We start from the raw sequence: 15,787 nt of genomic DNA on the forward strand, positions 1-15,787 counted from the left end.
CTATTTTCAATTTTTTGAGGAACCACCATACAGTTTCCCAGAGCAGATGCACCATTTTGCCTGCCCATGAAGAGTTTAGAATACCTCCACATCCCAATCAACATCTGTTGTCTTTTCTTATATATATATATAATAGCCATCCTAACAGGTATGAGGTGATATCTCATTGTGGTTTTAATTTGCATTTCCCTGATGATTAGTGATGTTGAGCATTTTTCACATACTTGTTGGCCATTTGTATGTGTTCTTTGGAGAATCAATTGGTTTTTGACAAGGGTTCCAAAACCATTCAATGGGGAAAGAATAGTTTCTTTAATAAATAGTGTTGGGACAACAGGATATCTACATTTAAAAAAATTAAGTTGAACCCTTATCTCACACTGTATACAAAAATTAATTTAAAATGAATCAAAGACCTAACTGTAAGAGCTAAAACTATAGAAATCTTAAAAGAAAATATAGGGTAAATCTTAATGACCTTTGATGGGCAATGGATTCTTATATCTGACTGAGCAACAGAAGTAAGAATAAATTGTACTTCATCAAAATTATAAACTTTTGTGCATCAAATAATACTATCAAGAGTAAAAGATAATCCACAGAATGGGAAAATATATTTGCAATACATATATATGATAAAGGTCTAATATCTAGAATATAAAAAGAACTCTTACAACTTAACAAAAAGACAAAAAACTCAGCAAAAAAACAGGCAAAGGACTTGAATAGACATTTCTGCAAAAGAGATATATGAATTGCCAACAAGCACATGAGAAGATTCTCAACATCAGTAGTCATTAGAGAAATGCAAATCAAAACTACAATGAGATACTACTTCACACCTACTATGGCTAAAATTAAAAAAGCAAACAAACATAAAACAAAAAATGTTGGTGAGGATGCAGAGAAATCAGAACCCTTGTACATTCTAGTGAAAACGTAAAATGGTGTAGCTGCTAAGGAAAAACAGTTGGCAGTTCTTCAAAAAGATAAAAATAGGATTATCATATGACTCAGCAATTCCACTCCTAGATATATACCTCAAAAAACTGAAAACAGGTATTCAAACAAAGACTTGTACTAGTGCTCACAGCAGCACTACTCACAGTAGCCAAAAGACAGGAACAGCCCAAATGTTCATCACAGATGAATGGACAAACAAAATGTGACACACCCATAAAATGGAATATTATTCAACCTTAAAAAGGAATGAAGTACTGATACATGTAACAACATGAATCGAATCTTGGCAACATGTTAAGTCAGACCAAATAGGCCACCCATTGTATGATTTCATACATGAAATATCCAGAAAAGGCAAACCTATAGAGACAGAAGCTGATTAATGGTTGCCTGAGGCTAGGGAAAGGAGTAAGTGCTCAATGGATACAAGATTTCCCTTTGGGGTAAGAAAAATTTCTGGAACTAGATAATGGTGATGGTTGCATAACTTTGTAAATTAACGTCACCAAACTGTACACTTTAAAATGGTTAAATGTTATGTTATATGTACTCTTCCATAATAAAAATATATAAACAAAACAAAGAAAACCAAACCATCCAGGAAAAGACTGAAGATAAAGGGAAAGGTAAGGAAGGAAGGGAAAAATAAGAAGGAAGAAAATGAAAGTAACGAGGGGGATAAAGGAGAAACAGAGAAAGAAATAAGAGACAGAAATGGGAACAATCCAACGTGTTACGTGATTAAAATGGGAATGACACATCTACTAACAAAAAGAAAAAGAGTGAAACAAAAAATCAACAAGTATATGCTTCTATAAATAAAGATAACACTCAATTTAAACTGCTATATAGTGAGAGACACCACATGCAAATTTACACAAAACTTGGAAAAAAAATTGATCAAATTTATACGAAAAAGACATATCCATACTATATAAAGACAAGGAAATATGACCCAGTTGAAAGGTGGGTAATGGGTATAGACACACCATCGACAGAATATGAACTCTAAATGAATTTAAATGCATATATTCTCAACATCACAAGTAGTCAAGAAAACGCAAATTTAATAAAATTTTATTTTTCACCTAACCAGCTTGGCCAAAATAAAAAAAATAATATCCATACTGGTGATAATGTCTGGAAACAGGTACTCTCATGCATTCTTCACCAATGATATAGCAAAATATCCGTGAAACTTAAAAAATATGTATTCTTGAACCATGAAAATTCATTTCTAGGCATATTAAAGAAATATTCTGGAGCTTCTGGGTTGCTGAATATGTGGAGGTCCTGGGAGGTTGGTACTCCCAGAGAGGGCATGGAAGCTCCAAGCCCCCTTCCCCATACCTAGTCCTATGCATCTCTTCATCTGGCTGTTTCTCTGTATCTTTTGCAATATTTTTATAGTAAACCAGAAAATGTAAAAAATTTTAAAAAGAAAGCAAGAAATATTCTGACTTGTAAAAAAGGAAATATGAACAAACTAGACCATTGTTGATTATGGGTAAAAACTGAAAAAGACCTAAATGTTCAAATGTAATCAACAGTAAATTATTTAAATAAATTATTGTATATCTATATATTGTGATACCAGATGGCCATTAAAAAAATTAAGTAGAACTATATGTATCAAGTTTCTAAGGACACAAATATTAGGAGAAATTGTAATAGAAATAATACATAGACCACAGAAAAATTTTTAAAAATTTACATATCACAATTTTAAAAGACTTAATTAAAATAAAAACTCATTATCATATGTAAAAAATAGTTTGAGACAATATATCAAAGAATTGGTATGTTTATACTATATATAAAAATCGCTGGGACTGTTAAGAAAACATTTAAGACAGGAACAGTGAATAGATACAAATGAGGAACATTTTACAAATAGGTAAAGAGAAAAACCAAATTTAGGGGAAAGTTCCCCTTTTCCATAATAAAAAAATAATTTTAGCTATTATCTTTCACCAAATAATGAGCAAAAGTTTTCATGTAAATACCCAATGCTGAGAGGATGCAATTACACCCACACATCTAGTCATTATTAGTCACTAAAAACAAAACTTTCAAAGCTTAGCAGATGCTTATACCCAGGGATACAGCAATCCCCAAAATGTAGTTTCCACCTACATAAAGAAACCTATTGTAAGTATATCTTTAATGCTAAAGCATGACTGAATGTAAACTATAATTTCTACTATGTGAAAAATACATGTTTACCATGACTGGAAGGGGTCTAAAGCTGTCACGACATGTTAATATGCTGTGATACTGGTCATGGTTTTCTATTCTTTTGCCAAACAGGAGACAGAAATACATTATCTACAAATCATTATTTTCCAAGGAAATTTCTTTTCCTCTACTTGTGTATCAAGAGAAGAGACCTTCTACTCCATCTTCTTGCAATACACTTTTGCCCACCCTGTTCTACTGAAACATAGGAGCAACTGGAAATGATATCTCCTTTGTATAATGCCCTATTCGGAATTTTGCAAATTGTCCATAAATGTGTCTTATCTTCATTAGAGTAATTCTTTGATGGTTTATATATATGTGTAAAGTCTCCCTTTCTCCAGTCACCTGCCAACACCAAGCAGAGTGGCTCACTCACATAACTTTCAATTCGTGGTTCTTACAGGAATGGACACACAATGAAATAAATAGGCCATTTAATCACAGGAGAATAAACTTTTGGAAGACAACACAATAGTCCATCACAGGCAGGAAAAGTCACTTAAGGAACTGAGAGGCTGATACACATCCAAGCAGTCAAAAAAAGGACCACTACAGGGAAATTAGTTATTAGAAAGAAGGGAAAAAAGGAAGAGGAAAGAATAATTTGGAAATTCCAGGCTTCAATTTTCTTGCCAGACCTGGAGGACTTGGCAATTTTTCTACTGCATATTAGTGAGGATTTGGCTTCTTTGAGGAAAGCTGAGCTCTCACCTGCAGTGGCTTTTCTACACCAGACTCTCCCGCACTCACTTGAGAATAGGCCTCCTGTCAGCTCTCTTTTCACCATCCAGGACGCCTTCCCTTGCTCCAGGAAAGAGACTAAATCTGGCTTAGAAACACAATGTCCTGCATAAACAAAAAGAGATGGAGTTCAGTCATACTCCTGCCATTCTAAAACTGAGAACTAGCTGCTTGGTTTTGTCAGAAAAGTGTTATTGCAGGAGGAAGCAGAAAGACACGTAAGGAGGATTTGACAGATGTCAAAGATGACACTTCATGCGTAACAAAGATACCAACTTTCAATTCCACAAGTTTATCTTAGGAATTGGAAGCAAAAATTCAGGCCAACATTTCAGAAAACTCCCCTCCCTTCTCCATAATTCAAAACTGAGGTATGGAAATGGGGGCTCCTGAAGACAGATTCAGATTTGGCAAAGACATCCTTACCTACTGATGTCAGGTCACCATGGTTCTCCCATGACACTTTCTTGCAGAAACTCTTCTGAGCTGGGTCTAGCTGCTGGGAGAGGTCTACAGCCATATTGGTGATGGTCACCAAGCCCTGAAATGGTATGAACATGTTCTTGATCAAACCATGCTTGTGAACTCGCATGGCCCTAGTGGGGTGGGCTGTGTCCACATATTGTAGAAGAGGTGCTCTGTACCAAGAAGTGTGACTTAGGTTCTCAGTAAACCAGGTCACATAATTGCTAAGTCTATTTATATTGTATTTGTTTGGAAAAAAATAGAAAAATAGGAGAAACTGTTTCTGCCATGGAGAATTTGTAATTTTGTAGACGAGAATTTTGTAGAGGACTTAGACACAGTATGAATTTTTTAATGCTGACTGGAGGCTTTCCCATATTTAATTCACACTGTTCAATAAGTCCACAGAGTTTTTCTCTTGTATGAAATCGTTGATGAAAAGCAAGGGTTGAGATCCTCCTCAAAGTTTTCTCACATTTGTAAGAAGTCAAACATTTCTAACCTAAACATATTTGTTTGTAATTCGCTACAGCTCAATGCCTCCCACCATACACTTTTCTTATATGTATCAAGATTATGTACTGTTTCCTCTGGGGGGATAATCTGTCTACAAAAAGTATTGTATTCAAATGGAAACTTCTCCCATATTCATTGTAGTCACAGTCTCTTTCCTCAAAAAGGTTTCTTTAGGAAGGATATATTGTCTTGCCTGAAGTTTATCTCCTGACTTACCAACTGTGTCTCAAACAGAGCATCATAATCCCAGTTTTGCCCTAATATAGAGTACTCCAGACTATAGTTTGTGAGTTTCTCTGTTATCACTGTCTGGGATAACTTTTCTTCAAAGAAATTCTCCTTTGAAAGTAGCTCCTTGGTCTCCCGCACAGCCTTCAAGTCTAAAAGATATTAAGAAAGCAGTATCTCTTTTATTAGTGTTAGTATGAAGAAAAATTCCAAAATGTAACGGGTAAATTAAACCCTCAGAAAAGCATATTATTTTGAGAGTTTTTTTTATGACCAGCAATATTCAACCAACCTTACATTCCTAAATTTGTATAGCTGCAGTCCTAAAGGATACAATATAAGCTTTCCCACCTAAATGTTGACCTAGTGCCCATTATGTTTTTAGCAAAAGACTGGGAAAAGAAATTAAAAATCAAGAAATAACAGAGCTCACGACTTTAAGATAAAATGTTGCTAATATAAACAAAGAGGAAGCAGAGGCTGTAGAAGAAATCTGCTATACCATCCCTATTTCAGCTTTACTAAGTAAAACTCCCTTTCGCTCTTTTTCCATTATATCTAGCAACAATTTCATCTCTAGTTCTACATGCCTCCTTACAATGCTAACTGATAAAAGCCCAGATTCTGGTCAATCACTAAAAAAAAAAAAAAAGCCAAATGTTCATAATCAACCAGAGTCTGAGCAAGAGATGAAGGATCTGCAGGAGGGAAAAACAGTTGTCTCATAAAACTAGTTCAAAGAATGTGATTTCATATGATGAATTAAACTGAAAACTTTCAGAAAAATATCACTTGTTCTCCTATCTGACATGATGACTTATGAGAATTCTGTTTTGTTTTTTTAATTTTTAATTTTTGGTGGCTGGCCAGTGCAGGGATCTGAACCTGTGACTTAGTGTTATATGCTGCGCTCTAACCAACTGAGCTAACTAGCCAGCCCGGAAGTTATCATTTAAAACTCTGAGCAACCTGTCCTGTTCTGTCAATACAAACTTTACCTTTGATGTATGATTTAAACAAAGAAATCTTATAAGATTCTCAATTCTTTAGAAATTACCATTTCCTATTATAATAAAATCTCTGAAAGAAATCTATAGTTCTGATTCCTTGTCTTACTTAATAATTTGCTGGTCCAGAAATAATGCTGTGGTTGAAATCTCTGTATTCCCAAACAGTATAAATACCACAATATCCGTAAAAATATTCCACCAGATCAGAATCAGAGTTCTTTTCTTCTGAGAGTCAATAATCCAACTGCATGCGGTTTGCACTGAGAAGTCCACATGAACCCCAAATCTATTACATCCTAACCCCAACTCATCTCCTAACCTACCAATCTTTCTTCTAATTCTAATGTTTCTGTTCAAGGCTCTAGTCTCATTCCTTATTTCCCTGGATGAAAACGGGAATGATTTTTCTTCTTCCTCTTATGCCTATCGACACTTCTCATACAGATGAACAGTCCCTACTTCAGTTAAGTTATGCATAGCTGTGTCTCATCTCTTCTATGAGATGGTTTATCCTTTTACAGCTAAGCTCATCTTACCAACCAGCAACTGACGGCCTTACTCAAAGCTGAAACTCTGTTAACATCAATTAAAAGAATAACTCCATAAATGAAATAGTCACTTAATTAAAGACGAGACAGTAAAAACTACATCAAAACCAGCAAAAGATTTTTTTTTAAAGAACAGAGATGATTTCATAAGTCTGAAAGACAAAGGGGAGGAGGAGCTAGGAAGAAATGGGATCCAGAGTAGAGGAAAATACATTATATTTAGGGGGAGGGGAACAAAGCTGAACAGAAGAGATGCGGGAGAATAAAAATTTGGGAAGCCCATTCTAAAGTGGCCTTGAGTTCCCCTCTGGGCCAGAAGCTTAGGAAGAGTCTACTGATGATACTACGTGTCTGAAGCAGCTGAGCTGTGACCAGCAGTGACTTCACCCCACCCGTTTCTCACCTGAGCACCAACCTCTTGTCATCTTTCTCTTCACCATCCAGGGCTCTTTCCCTTGTTCCAATGAGGAGATCATATCAGGCTTAGAAACACAAAGTCCTAGACACATAAGAAGAAATAGGATGTGGTCACGCTGTGGGTCCGTCCAGACTTGAGATGCAGTCCCCTTGGCTTGATGGGAAAAGATAGTGCAGGGCTCACTGATGAAGGAGTGAAGGGACTTCTCAGTCACAGCAGTGAGAAGGGGGAGAGATAGAAGAAGGAGCAGAGAACACCCTTACCCAGCGATGCCAGGTTCCTGTAGTTCTCCAACATCACCTTCCTGTACAGATTCCTCTGAATGGGGTTCAGCCATTCCCACTCCTCTTGAGAGAAATCTACAGCCACATCCCCAAATGTCACCAAGCCCTGAAATGACACAACCACGTTCTTGCTCAAGCAGTGTTCATGCCTCCACATGACTAGGGTATTTTTATAGAATGAACTGTGTCCCCCCAAAATTCCTGTATTGAAGTCCTAAAACCCAGTACTTCAGAATATAACTGCATCTAGAGATAGGGCCTTTAAAGAGGTAATTAAAGTTAACTAAGGACAAATGGTTGGGGCCTTAATCCAATCTGACTGGTGTCCTTTATAAGAGGAGGAGGAAATACCAAGGATGTGTATGCACAGTGAAAAGGCCAAGTGAGGACACCATGAGAAGATGGCCACTGCAAACCAAGGAGAGAGGCCTCAGGAGAAACCAAACCTGCAGATACCTTAATCTCTGACTTCCAGCCTCCAGAATTGTGAGAAAAGAAATTTCTGTTGTTTAAGACACCCAGTCTGTGGTAGTTTGTTATGGCAGCCCTAGTGAACTAATACAGAGATCTAAGGATTACCTTGTCTTCATTTTGAGTAAGAGACTCTATACTTGGTGATTTGGAAATCTAGTTCATTACTGGACAGCTGGCTTCATTAAGTCATAAAATCCAGAAAGAAGAGAAAAATATGGAGACAGCCCCTGCCCTAAAAGAACATGTAGTTTTATGGAGGTGAAAGGAGGCACACACAAGGAAAATATTTGTCATCAATTCAAAACAATAAAAAATGAAGGCTAAGTTGTTCTATGCACAATGGGTACTACAGCATTGTTCAACACCAGGACATCTGAGTAGCCTGGAGCAGCACAAGAATGGTAAAATAAACCTAAAGATGAACCTCAAGAGATCAACACGACTTATCCCCAAACTAGGTTCTAAGAATTTTTATTTTTACTTTTAGTTTAATTTACTATTTTAACAGCTATTCATTTTTTAAAAAACAAAAACAAAAAAACTATCAATACTCTTTTTTTCTAAAATAAACATGAGCGTGTAACAAGGACAAAAAACACTATAACATTTTTAATTAATAAAATACCTATAACAACCAAGTTGCCATCTTGGAAGCTGGGAAGTGTCAGGAGGTATCATGAACACATTTACGATGTGCTTGGGCACGAACAGCGTTTTCCTGACCAACAGGCAAGGTGATGCTGCTCCTCTACTGCTGGCAGACTTTATGCAGCATATTTTTATGATTTTAGCATACAACTCTGATATATACCAACATATTTTAAACATTTATTCAATTCAAACTCTAATCCTGGGGATCTGTGGCTAATAGAAGGCAAATTTAACTGAGTAACGGTCATGGGATTTTCAAATCAATAAGCAAAAAAGGCAGACTACCCCAAAAGCTGAATTTGGACTCTGGCATCCACCAGCTCTGAAATTGCAATTAGTTACTTAACCCCTCTGTAACTCAGTTTCCCAGTTGTAAAATGGAAAAATCAACAATACCAACCTCATAGATCCTTACTTGGATTAAACGAGATACTACATACACAGCACTTAAAACACGTAAGGCATGAGGTAAATGTTCTATGAATGTTAGCTATGACGATACTGACATCATAAGTCTCAGTCAGGTTAATGCTGCCTCAGCATCCATCCTGTTGTCTGTCCATGGCTTGTCACCCTTGACCCATATATTTTGAGACAGTCTTTACCCAGTCCCCATTTTTATGTTCCAGACAGATAAGGCTCCATACTCTCAACCACTTGGCCACCTTACTCCTTCATTAAGCATAGTGAACCTAATAACGTCACCCCCAAGTTCCCTCACTTAACCTTGCACTCCATTAAATTAACCAATCCAACCCTGTCTCAGGAAACCCACCTAGGTAAACCCCTGGACCCTAACAAAGTCTCCGGCCCACAGGTCCCTCCCTCTCTCTTTCATTCCTAACCCACAGGTTGAGGGTATGTGTCCTGGATGCCACCCACACCCCTTCCTGTTGGCCCTATGAGATGTGCTACCCTCTTCTCTCTGGCATCTGTGAGTAATAAACTTAATCTTTTTGCCATCCCAATCTGAGTGTCCCTCACTGTGCCAAACCTGAATCACCAAACCTAACTATCTCATTTAACAAATCACAACACTGACTAACAGCTGAACCTTTTAGTCTAAAAGTTCACATTATTCTGCTAGAAACAAAAGTCCCTTTGAGGTTTGTTATCTATTGAGAATATACTATCACATATTCTTTAACCTGCTACCAAACTTTGAAGACATTTTTTAACTGACCTGTGTAAAGATAAGTCAAAAAGGTTTTCTAAGTGATATCCTAATTTGTGAGAAAATAGTAAACTCTTGATGGAGAAATCTCCTAAGCTGGAGACTGAAAGGCCCCATGCAGTGTAGACCACCTGTTAATATTTGCAGGAAAAAGCCAAGAACTGCTTAATGACCTTGAGCAAAAGACACACTAATATGCCTACCTGAGCAAGCGAGTCTAAAACAAATGCTGATTAGCTCTCAACAATAATTTTGAAAGTTGGAGCATCTTGGCATGAAAACAAAGGAACCAATTTGCTTGCTGAATATTTGATAGGAGTGTTCAACTTGCCAGGAAGAATCACCTCTAGTTTTCTTAATTAATCATGTGTATCTATTAGCAATCTACATTTTGCACCATCGGTTTGTTAAATGCCTTTAATTCTGAAAACTGCACAAGATTCAGCAGTGGAAATCTGCAAGTATACTGGAGCTCAAACATTTCAAATACTTTAAATCATGTTCAAAGATATAGGTGCTCAGACACAATGCTGCTTCTATGCACAAAGGAATGCCTCTATGCCTCTATTCTAACCCAATTATAAAACATGGGTTTTAACAGATCCCAGTCTTATAATTCTAACTGCATGCTTCCTGGCTGATAAGTCTTGCACTTATTTTTTTCATATTTTTTTTCAGATATCTAAATATTTCAAATATTTTTCAGATAGTCTTTTCTAAATGAAACAAGGTATCTTTAGAACATTGTTTAACAGTCTTTATAATATTTTTATAAATCTTTGGTGCAAGAGAAAATGATGTCCATTTTTCTAGTGTTTGTTACTCCTTTGCCATTGTTAGGAAAACTAGAATTTGGTAACATCCACAAGGAAAGAAAAACTTCTGGGAATGTATTAATATGAAATAAGCAAGAATGAAGCACATTTTCAGGTATTACAAATGATTATTCTAACACTAATACTAAATAGCAAAACACTGGCTACAAGACAACTATAAGACTATATTCAAACATTCATCCAACAAATATTTTCTGTATCAGGCACTGGGGCAAAACTGCCCAAAATCCCTGCCTATGAAGTAAGGGAATGAGACAAGAGGAAAAAAGATAAATTAAGAAAATACACAGTATGTTGAAAAATGCTAAAAGAAAAAAGTAAAGCAGGGAAGAGTGATGTGAAGAATTGGTGGCGGGAAGCTTTGAGATTTTAGACAGGGTGACCAGGAAAACAAGGTGGCAATTTTTGAGAAAGAAAAGAGACAGTCAAGTATAGCAGTAGATGTCAGAGGTAACAAGGAGCCTGGACATATAGGGCCTAATTGGTCACATTAAGGAGTTTACTGGGGGAGCCAGTAAACTTTGCTTTTACTGGGGGAGCCATGGGAGTGTTTTGAGCAGAGAGTGACAAGGGCTGATATGTTTGAACAGACCCCCTCTGTCTGCTGCATTGGAAAGGGATGGTGGGGAGCTGAGCACAACAGGTCATAGAAGCAGAGTCAAGAGACCAATAGTAAGAGATAATGAGGCTTGGATTGAGGTGATGGTGGATGTGGCAAAAACCATTGGATTTTGGACACAATGTGGAAACAGAATTGACAGAATTTGCAAATGGAACAAATATGAGAAGGGAGGAAAAGGGAGGAGACAATGACAAGGTTTTTGTACTGAGTAACTGAGAGCATGAAACTGCCAGGAACTGAGATGGAGGACAACTGTGGGAGAATTGATTCATCATGGAATTTCAGGAATTTGGGTCTGGACCCATCAGGTTTGAGTTACTTATTAGACATTCAAGCGGAGGAGTCAAGTTAGATAAACAGGCCTGGAGCTCAGAGAGGTTTGGGTTGGCAATGTCAATTTGGAAGAAGCCAGCATGTGGCTGGGTTTTACAGACAAGGAACAGACTGATCTCCCCAGGGGAAGGCATGCAGACAAAAAAGAGCCAAGAACAGAGTACTGAGGCATGCCAACAGTTCAAGGTGAGGGAGATGAGGAAGAATGACAGCAAAACCTGAGAAGTCAGGAAGGCGGGAGAAGAGCCAGACAAGTGTGATGTCCTAAGCAAACAGAAAAAAAGGGCCAACTGGAGTATGAGGAATGAGCTACTTCAGGAGTTTTTGTAAAGATTTATTGGACACAGCCCTGTCCACTCATTTACATATTGTCTATGGCTGCTTTAGCTCTATATGGGCAGAATAGGGTGGCTGCAGCAGAGACCTTAAAAGCTTACCATACGTAATACCTTGGCCTTTTACAGTGAAAGTTTGCCAACCCCTGAGCTAATTAAAATGCCAACAATAGTCAAAAAGACTGAGAATCGAGCACTACATTGGATAATGTGGAGATCACATTACCAAGTGGTAACCCACTTAAGAGCAGTTTGGATGGGACAATTAGAAACTGGTTCATACATTTGTGAGCTAGCTATAGTGTACTTATGAGACAGCTGACAAAAATAAAGTTATTTATTAGCATTTTAAAAAGCCACACAATCAAATGGGGAAAAGAAAGTCTTTCATGTTGCACTTCCTCTCCCCACCCTCTCCTACCTGCCAAACATCTCCTCTCCCTTCAAGGTGTGACTCAGCTCAAAAATCACCTGCTTGGTAAATCCACCCTGACCTTCCTCCACAGACAGCTAGAAGCCAGAAGCTCCTTCCACTCTCATAGTACTTGGTTCAGGACTATCACATTCTAGGACCTTGTTTATTTCCTTGAATTTCTACTAAAAGGCTGTGAGCTCCCAGAGAGCAGGGACCTGAGTTGGCAGAAAGTGGGCGCCAAACCATCCAGGTACAGCACAAGGGGCTGCCGCATTCTACCAAGAAGTACATTTCCATCCCATCAGAGTCCCTCTGAGAAAAGTGACACAATAGAGGGGCTGAAACATTTCTTTAATCAAGAATGAATGCTGAGTGGGATGAAGAAGAAACAGAGAGGGAGGCCTTGGGCAGTTTAAGCCTATCCCCGTAGCAATCGCTCACCAGAATGGGAGGAAATAGGAACCAGCACCCAGAACAAGACTCTTAAACTGAAAATTTTTCAGAGAAGATAAAACTTTTCGGAGAAGTACTATTAAATACTGAAAAGTGAGACTGGATTTCAGAGGAGAGAAGGAATGCCAACTCACCTGGGACTTGGCTTTAAGATCAGTTCCCATCCCCATGGCCTCCTGCCTGTGGCTCCTCTCCTGCAAAAGTGCAGTGTCCCTGGAAGGCAGAACTGGGGGAGAAAAAAGGAGTTGCTAGTCAAACTCCCAAATCACCAACCTAGAAACACCCCTCCCTGCTGAGTCTTAAGCAACAGTTATAAATTAGAAAGGACTTCAACAAGTGGAGAATCAAATGCTCAGGAATGAACAGGACAGGACCATTTCTGAAGAGGCAGGTGGGATCCGGTCACTACTCTAACTAGGGGCTACCACGGGTGGCAAGATAGGGGGGTGGGGGAGACGGGCGGAATTTTTTCTCTGCAAGCATGAAAACAAGGAGGTATCTGGTTGGGGTGACCCTGGGCAAATCAAGGTCCCATCCTGCACCACCGCTTGATAATATGACTCAAGTTGAGCTTAAAAACGTTTGGATTCCCCACCACTACCGGCCTCAGAGAAAAAGGGACACCTTTCACCAGCACCTAGGCCCGAGAGAGCACCCCCTAACCCACCGCAAAGACCTTACTCAGAGAGGATGAATTCTTCACTGTCCGTCCGGCCCTGCCCGGACACCTGTCACCCTCACCTCTGTGCCCAGGACCCGTGGCCACCGCTGCTCGCTGGCCCTTGGAGGTGAGGCCATTCCTAGAGCGCGGCCTTCCACGGGCAGAGCTGACTGGCGTCCTCGCAGTCGGGCCTCGGCTCGCCCTGGGCTTTGTGCGGGAGACGCCTTGCCCCGGGAAAGGCCCCGGTTCGCGGGCACCCGCGCTTACCGCTCCCCGCATGTCACTTGAGCTGAGCGCACACACGCCCCAAAGCCCCGCAGACCCCCTCCGGGCCGGTCACTCAGGCACACCCCCCAGCCCGGGACACACCCGCTGTACCCGCCCCGCGCCCCGGCCCCGCCCGGCAGTCGCGCCCGCAGCCCGGCCCGCTCGCACGCCGGAAGTGGGCGTGGCTCCCGCGCAGCGCCCGCTGGGAAACGTAGTGCCGACTAGGGATGGCGGCGTTGCCAAGCTGAGCTCCGGCGGCAAGGCGCAGGTCAGCCTCGCGCCTATGCAGCGCCCGTCGGTCCGGCCCCAGACCGGCAGCTCCCGGGCCCTTCCGGATCGCAGCCGCCGCCGGGCCTGGGTCTGGCCGGAAGCACAAGCCGCCCCGCCATACAGAACCGCGCCCCAAAGGCTTCTGGGAGTGAGCGCCCGGTTTAGAACGCGCAAGCACAGTGGGTGGGAGCGGGAACGGAGCGGCAGGGCTGGGAGAAACCGACTTTTGATGGGGGCAGGCGCCTTGTTCCTGTGCGTCGGCTTCCTGTGGGGGGGTCACCGCCGATGGGGGTGGGGGCGCTCGCGGAGGGGAAGGGCGACACTGGGGCCTTACCATGTCCACAGTGTGATTCTGATGGAGGATACATGTGGGATGGGGGTAAGGGAGTGGATGTGAGATTGGTTTTTGGTGCTGCCCCCACCTCCCATTCTCCCCAGCTTCAGTGGCCTGCCCACCCTCCCACACCAACCCTCCAAAACGCCATTCCCCATCTTGTAACTTAGGCATTTGCAGGTCCTGTGTCTGAACAGTCTTCCCCAAAACTTATTTCTGGGCTGGCTAATTTATGTCGTTCACTTGTCATCTCTCAGGGAGGACTGCCCAGGGTCTCAGTCAAAAATACCCCCTACCGTGACCTTTTAAAATGCCCTTGCTTAGTATGTATCATGATGTGAAACTAGATGATGTTTTTATTCACGTATGAGGGTACTTCAAAAATTTCGTGGAAAAATAGAATTAAAAGATGATGAACTTTTTGAAGACCTCTCCTGCATGCTTAGGGCCAGTCTCTCCCAGCGGGCCTTGTCAACTGTTGAGAACTTTATCCCTGGATCTGAGGACCTCGTTTCCCTGGCGAATGCCCTCACTAACAGCAGCACAGGGAGTACAGATGCACTGACCTCCGCACACCCAATCACACCCGAATGCAGGTTTCCAGACCTGACTCCTGAATTGGTCTCGGGTCTCATGGCCTCAGTGGTGGAATGAGGATGATTTCTATCTCTGAATCCAACGGTCACTCAGCCACATGCTGCAGGAAGGAAAAGGTCAGCATTTCACCTCAAAGCATTACAGTCTCAGAAAAGACTCAGTTTCACAGTCGGATTGACCCAGGGCCATTTAATAGCTGTGACAGGCACTGCTAGTTGCCTTCCAATATCTATTCTGCCCTACTTCCACGCTAGCAGAACACTGATGTTCTTCAGGGTGGTCATCTGCCAAGCTAAATATGCTCACCTCCCCAGACTCCCTTGCAAGGAACAGTAGACCTGTAACCTGGGTCTGATCAATGAAATGTAAGCACAAATTACTGGGACCTTGGTGAGGGAAGGTGGAAAGAGTCTCAGCTGGCCTGTAACTTTTGCCCGTGGTCCATCTCACACAAAATCTTCTTCCTGCTTGGAGCTGACACAAGATGTTGCAAGTGGAGCAGCCATCTTGACAACATGAGGATGAAAGATATGCTAAAGGTGGCCCAGCAAATAAGAGAGAAAAGAAATAAATAAATGGTATTAGGAATGAAAAAGCAGACATAGTCACAGAAACAGTAGAGATTTTTAAAATCTTGCAAATACTGTGATCACCATTATGTGAACATATTTTAAAACATATGCAGTGGTTTATAGTAAAGAAAATTACGAATACCAAAACTGACTCAAAAAGAAATAGAAAACCATTAAATAAGTTCTGGAGGCTTTTCACGTATACTTCATCAAACGTTCAAGCATTAGATAATTCTTATCCTATAAGACTATATAGAGAGTAAAAAAACTAGATAACCTTGATAACAAAATTAGACAGAGACAGTAGGGAAAGAAAGAATTTAAGCCAATCTTCAGTGACAACATAGACATTAAAGCCCTACCTATCAGTTGGTTAGAA

General features: G+C 40.5%; 1 protein-coding gene across 2 annotated transcripts in view; it reads right to left on the reverse strand.

The window, feature by feature from the left end:
- The window catches only part of ZFP28 (ZFP28 zinc finger protein), an 18,040-nt gene extending 5,081 nt beyond the window's left edge, over positions 1-12,959 (reverse strand). Inside the window, exons 1-6 of one of the 2 annotated variants that reach the window (XM_008583791.1) lie at positions 12,842-12,959; positions 7,394-7,520; positions 7,116-7,211; positions 5,143-5,306; positions 4,372-4,486; positions 3,955-4,050 (exon numbers count right to left, since the gene is read on the reverse strand). In XM_008583791.1, the coding sequence (XP_008582013.1) occupies positions 3,955-4,050; positions 4,372-4,486; positions 5,143-5,306; positions 7,116-7,211; positions 7,394-7,520; positions 12,842-12,877 (634 nt within the window). In that variant the 5' untranslated portion in view covers positions 12,878-12,959. Of the gene's footprint in view, positions 1-3,915; positions 4,051-4,371; positions 4,487-5,142; positions 5,307-7,115; positions 7,212-7,393; positions 7,521-12,841 lie in introns of both variants that reach the window. The other variant, XM_008583789.1, reaches the window with a different exon arrangement.
- Positions 12,960-15,787: the final 2,828 nt, after the last annotated feature.

This window comes from Galeopterus variegatus, unplaced genomic scaffold (genome assembly GCF_000696425.1).
Source record: "Galeopterus variegatus unplaced genomic scaffold, G_variegatus-3.0.2 Scaffold3043, whole genome shotgun sequence".
Classification (NCBI taxonomy): Eukaryota; Metazoa; Chordata; class Mammalia; order Dermoptera; family Cynocephalidae; genus Galeopterus; species Galeopterus variegatus.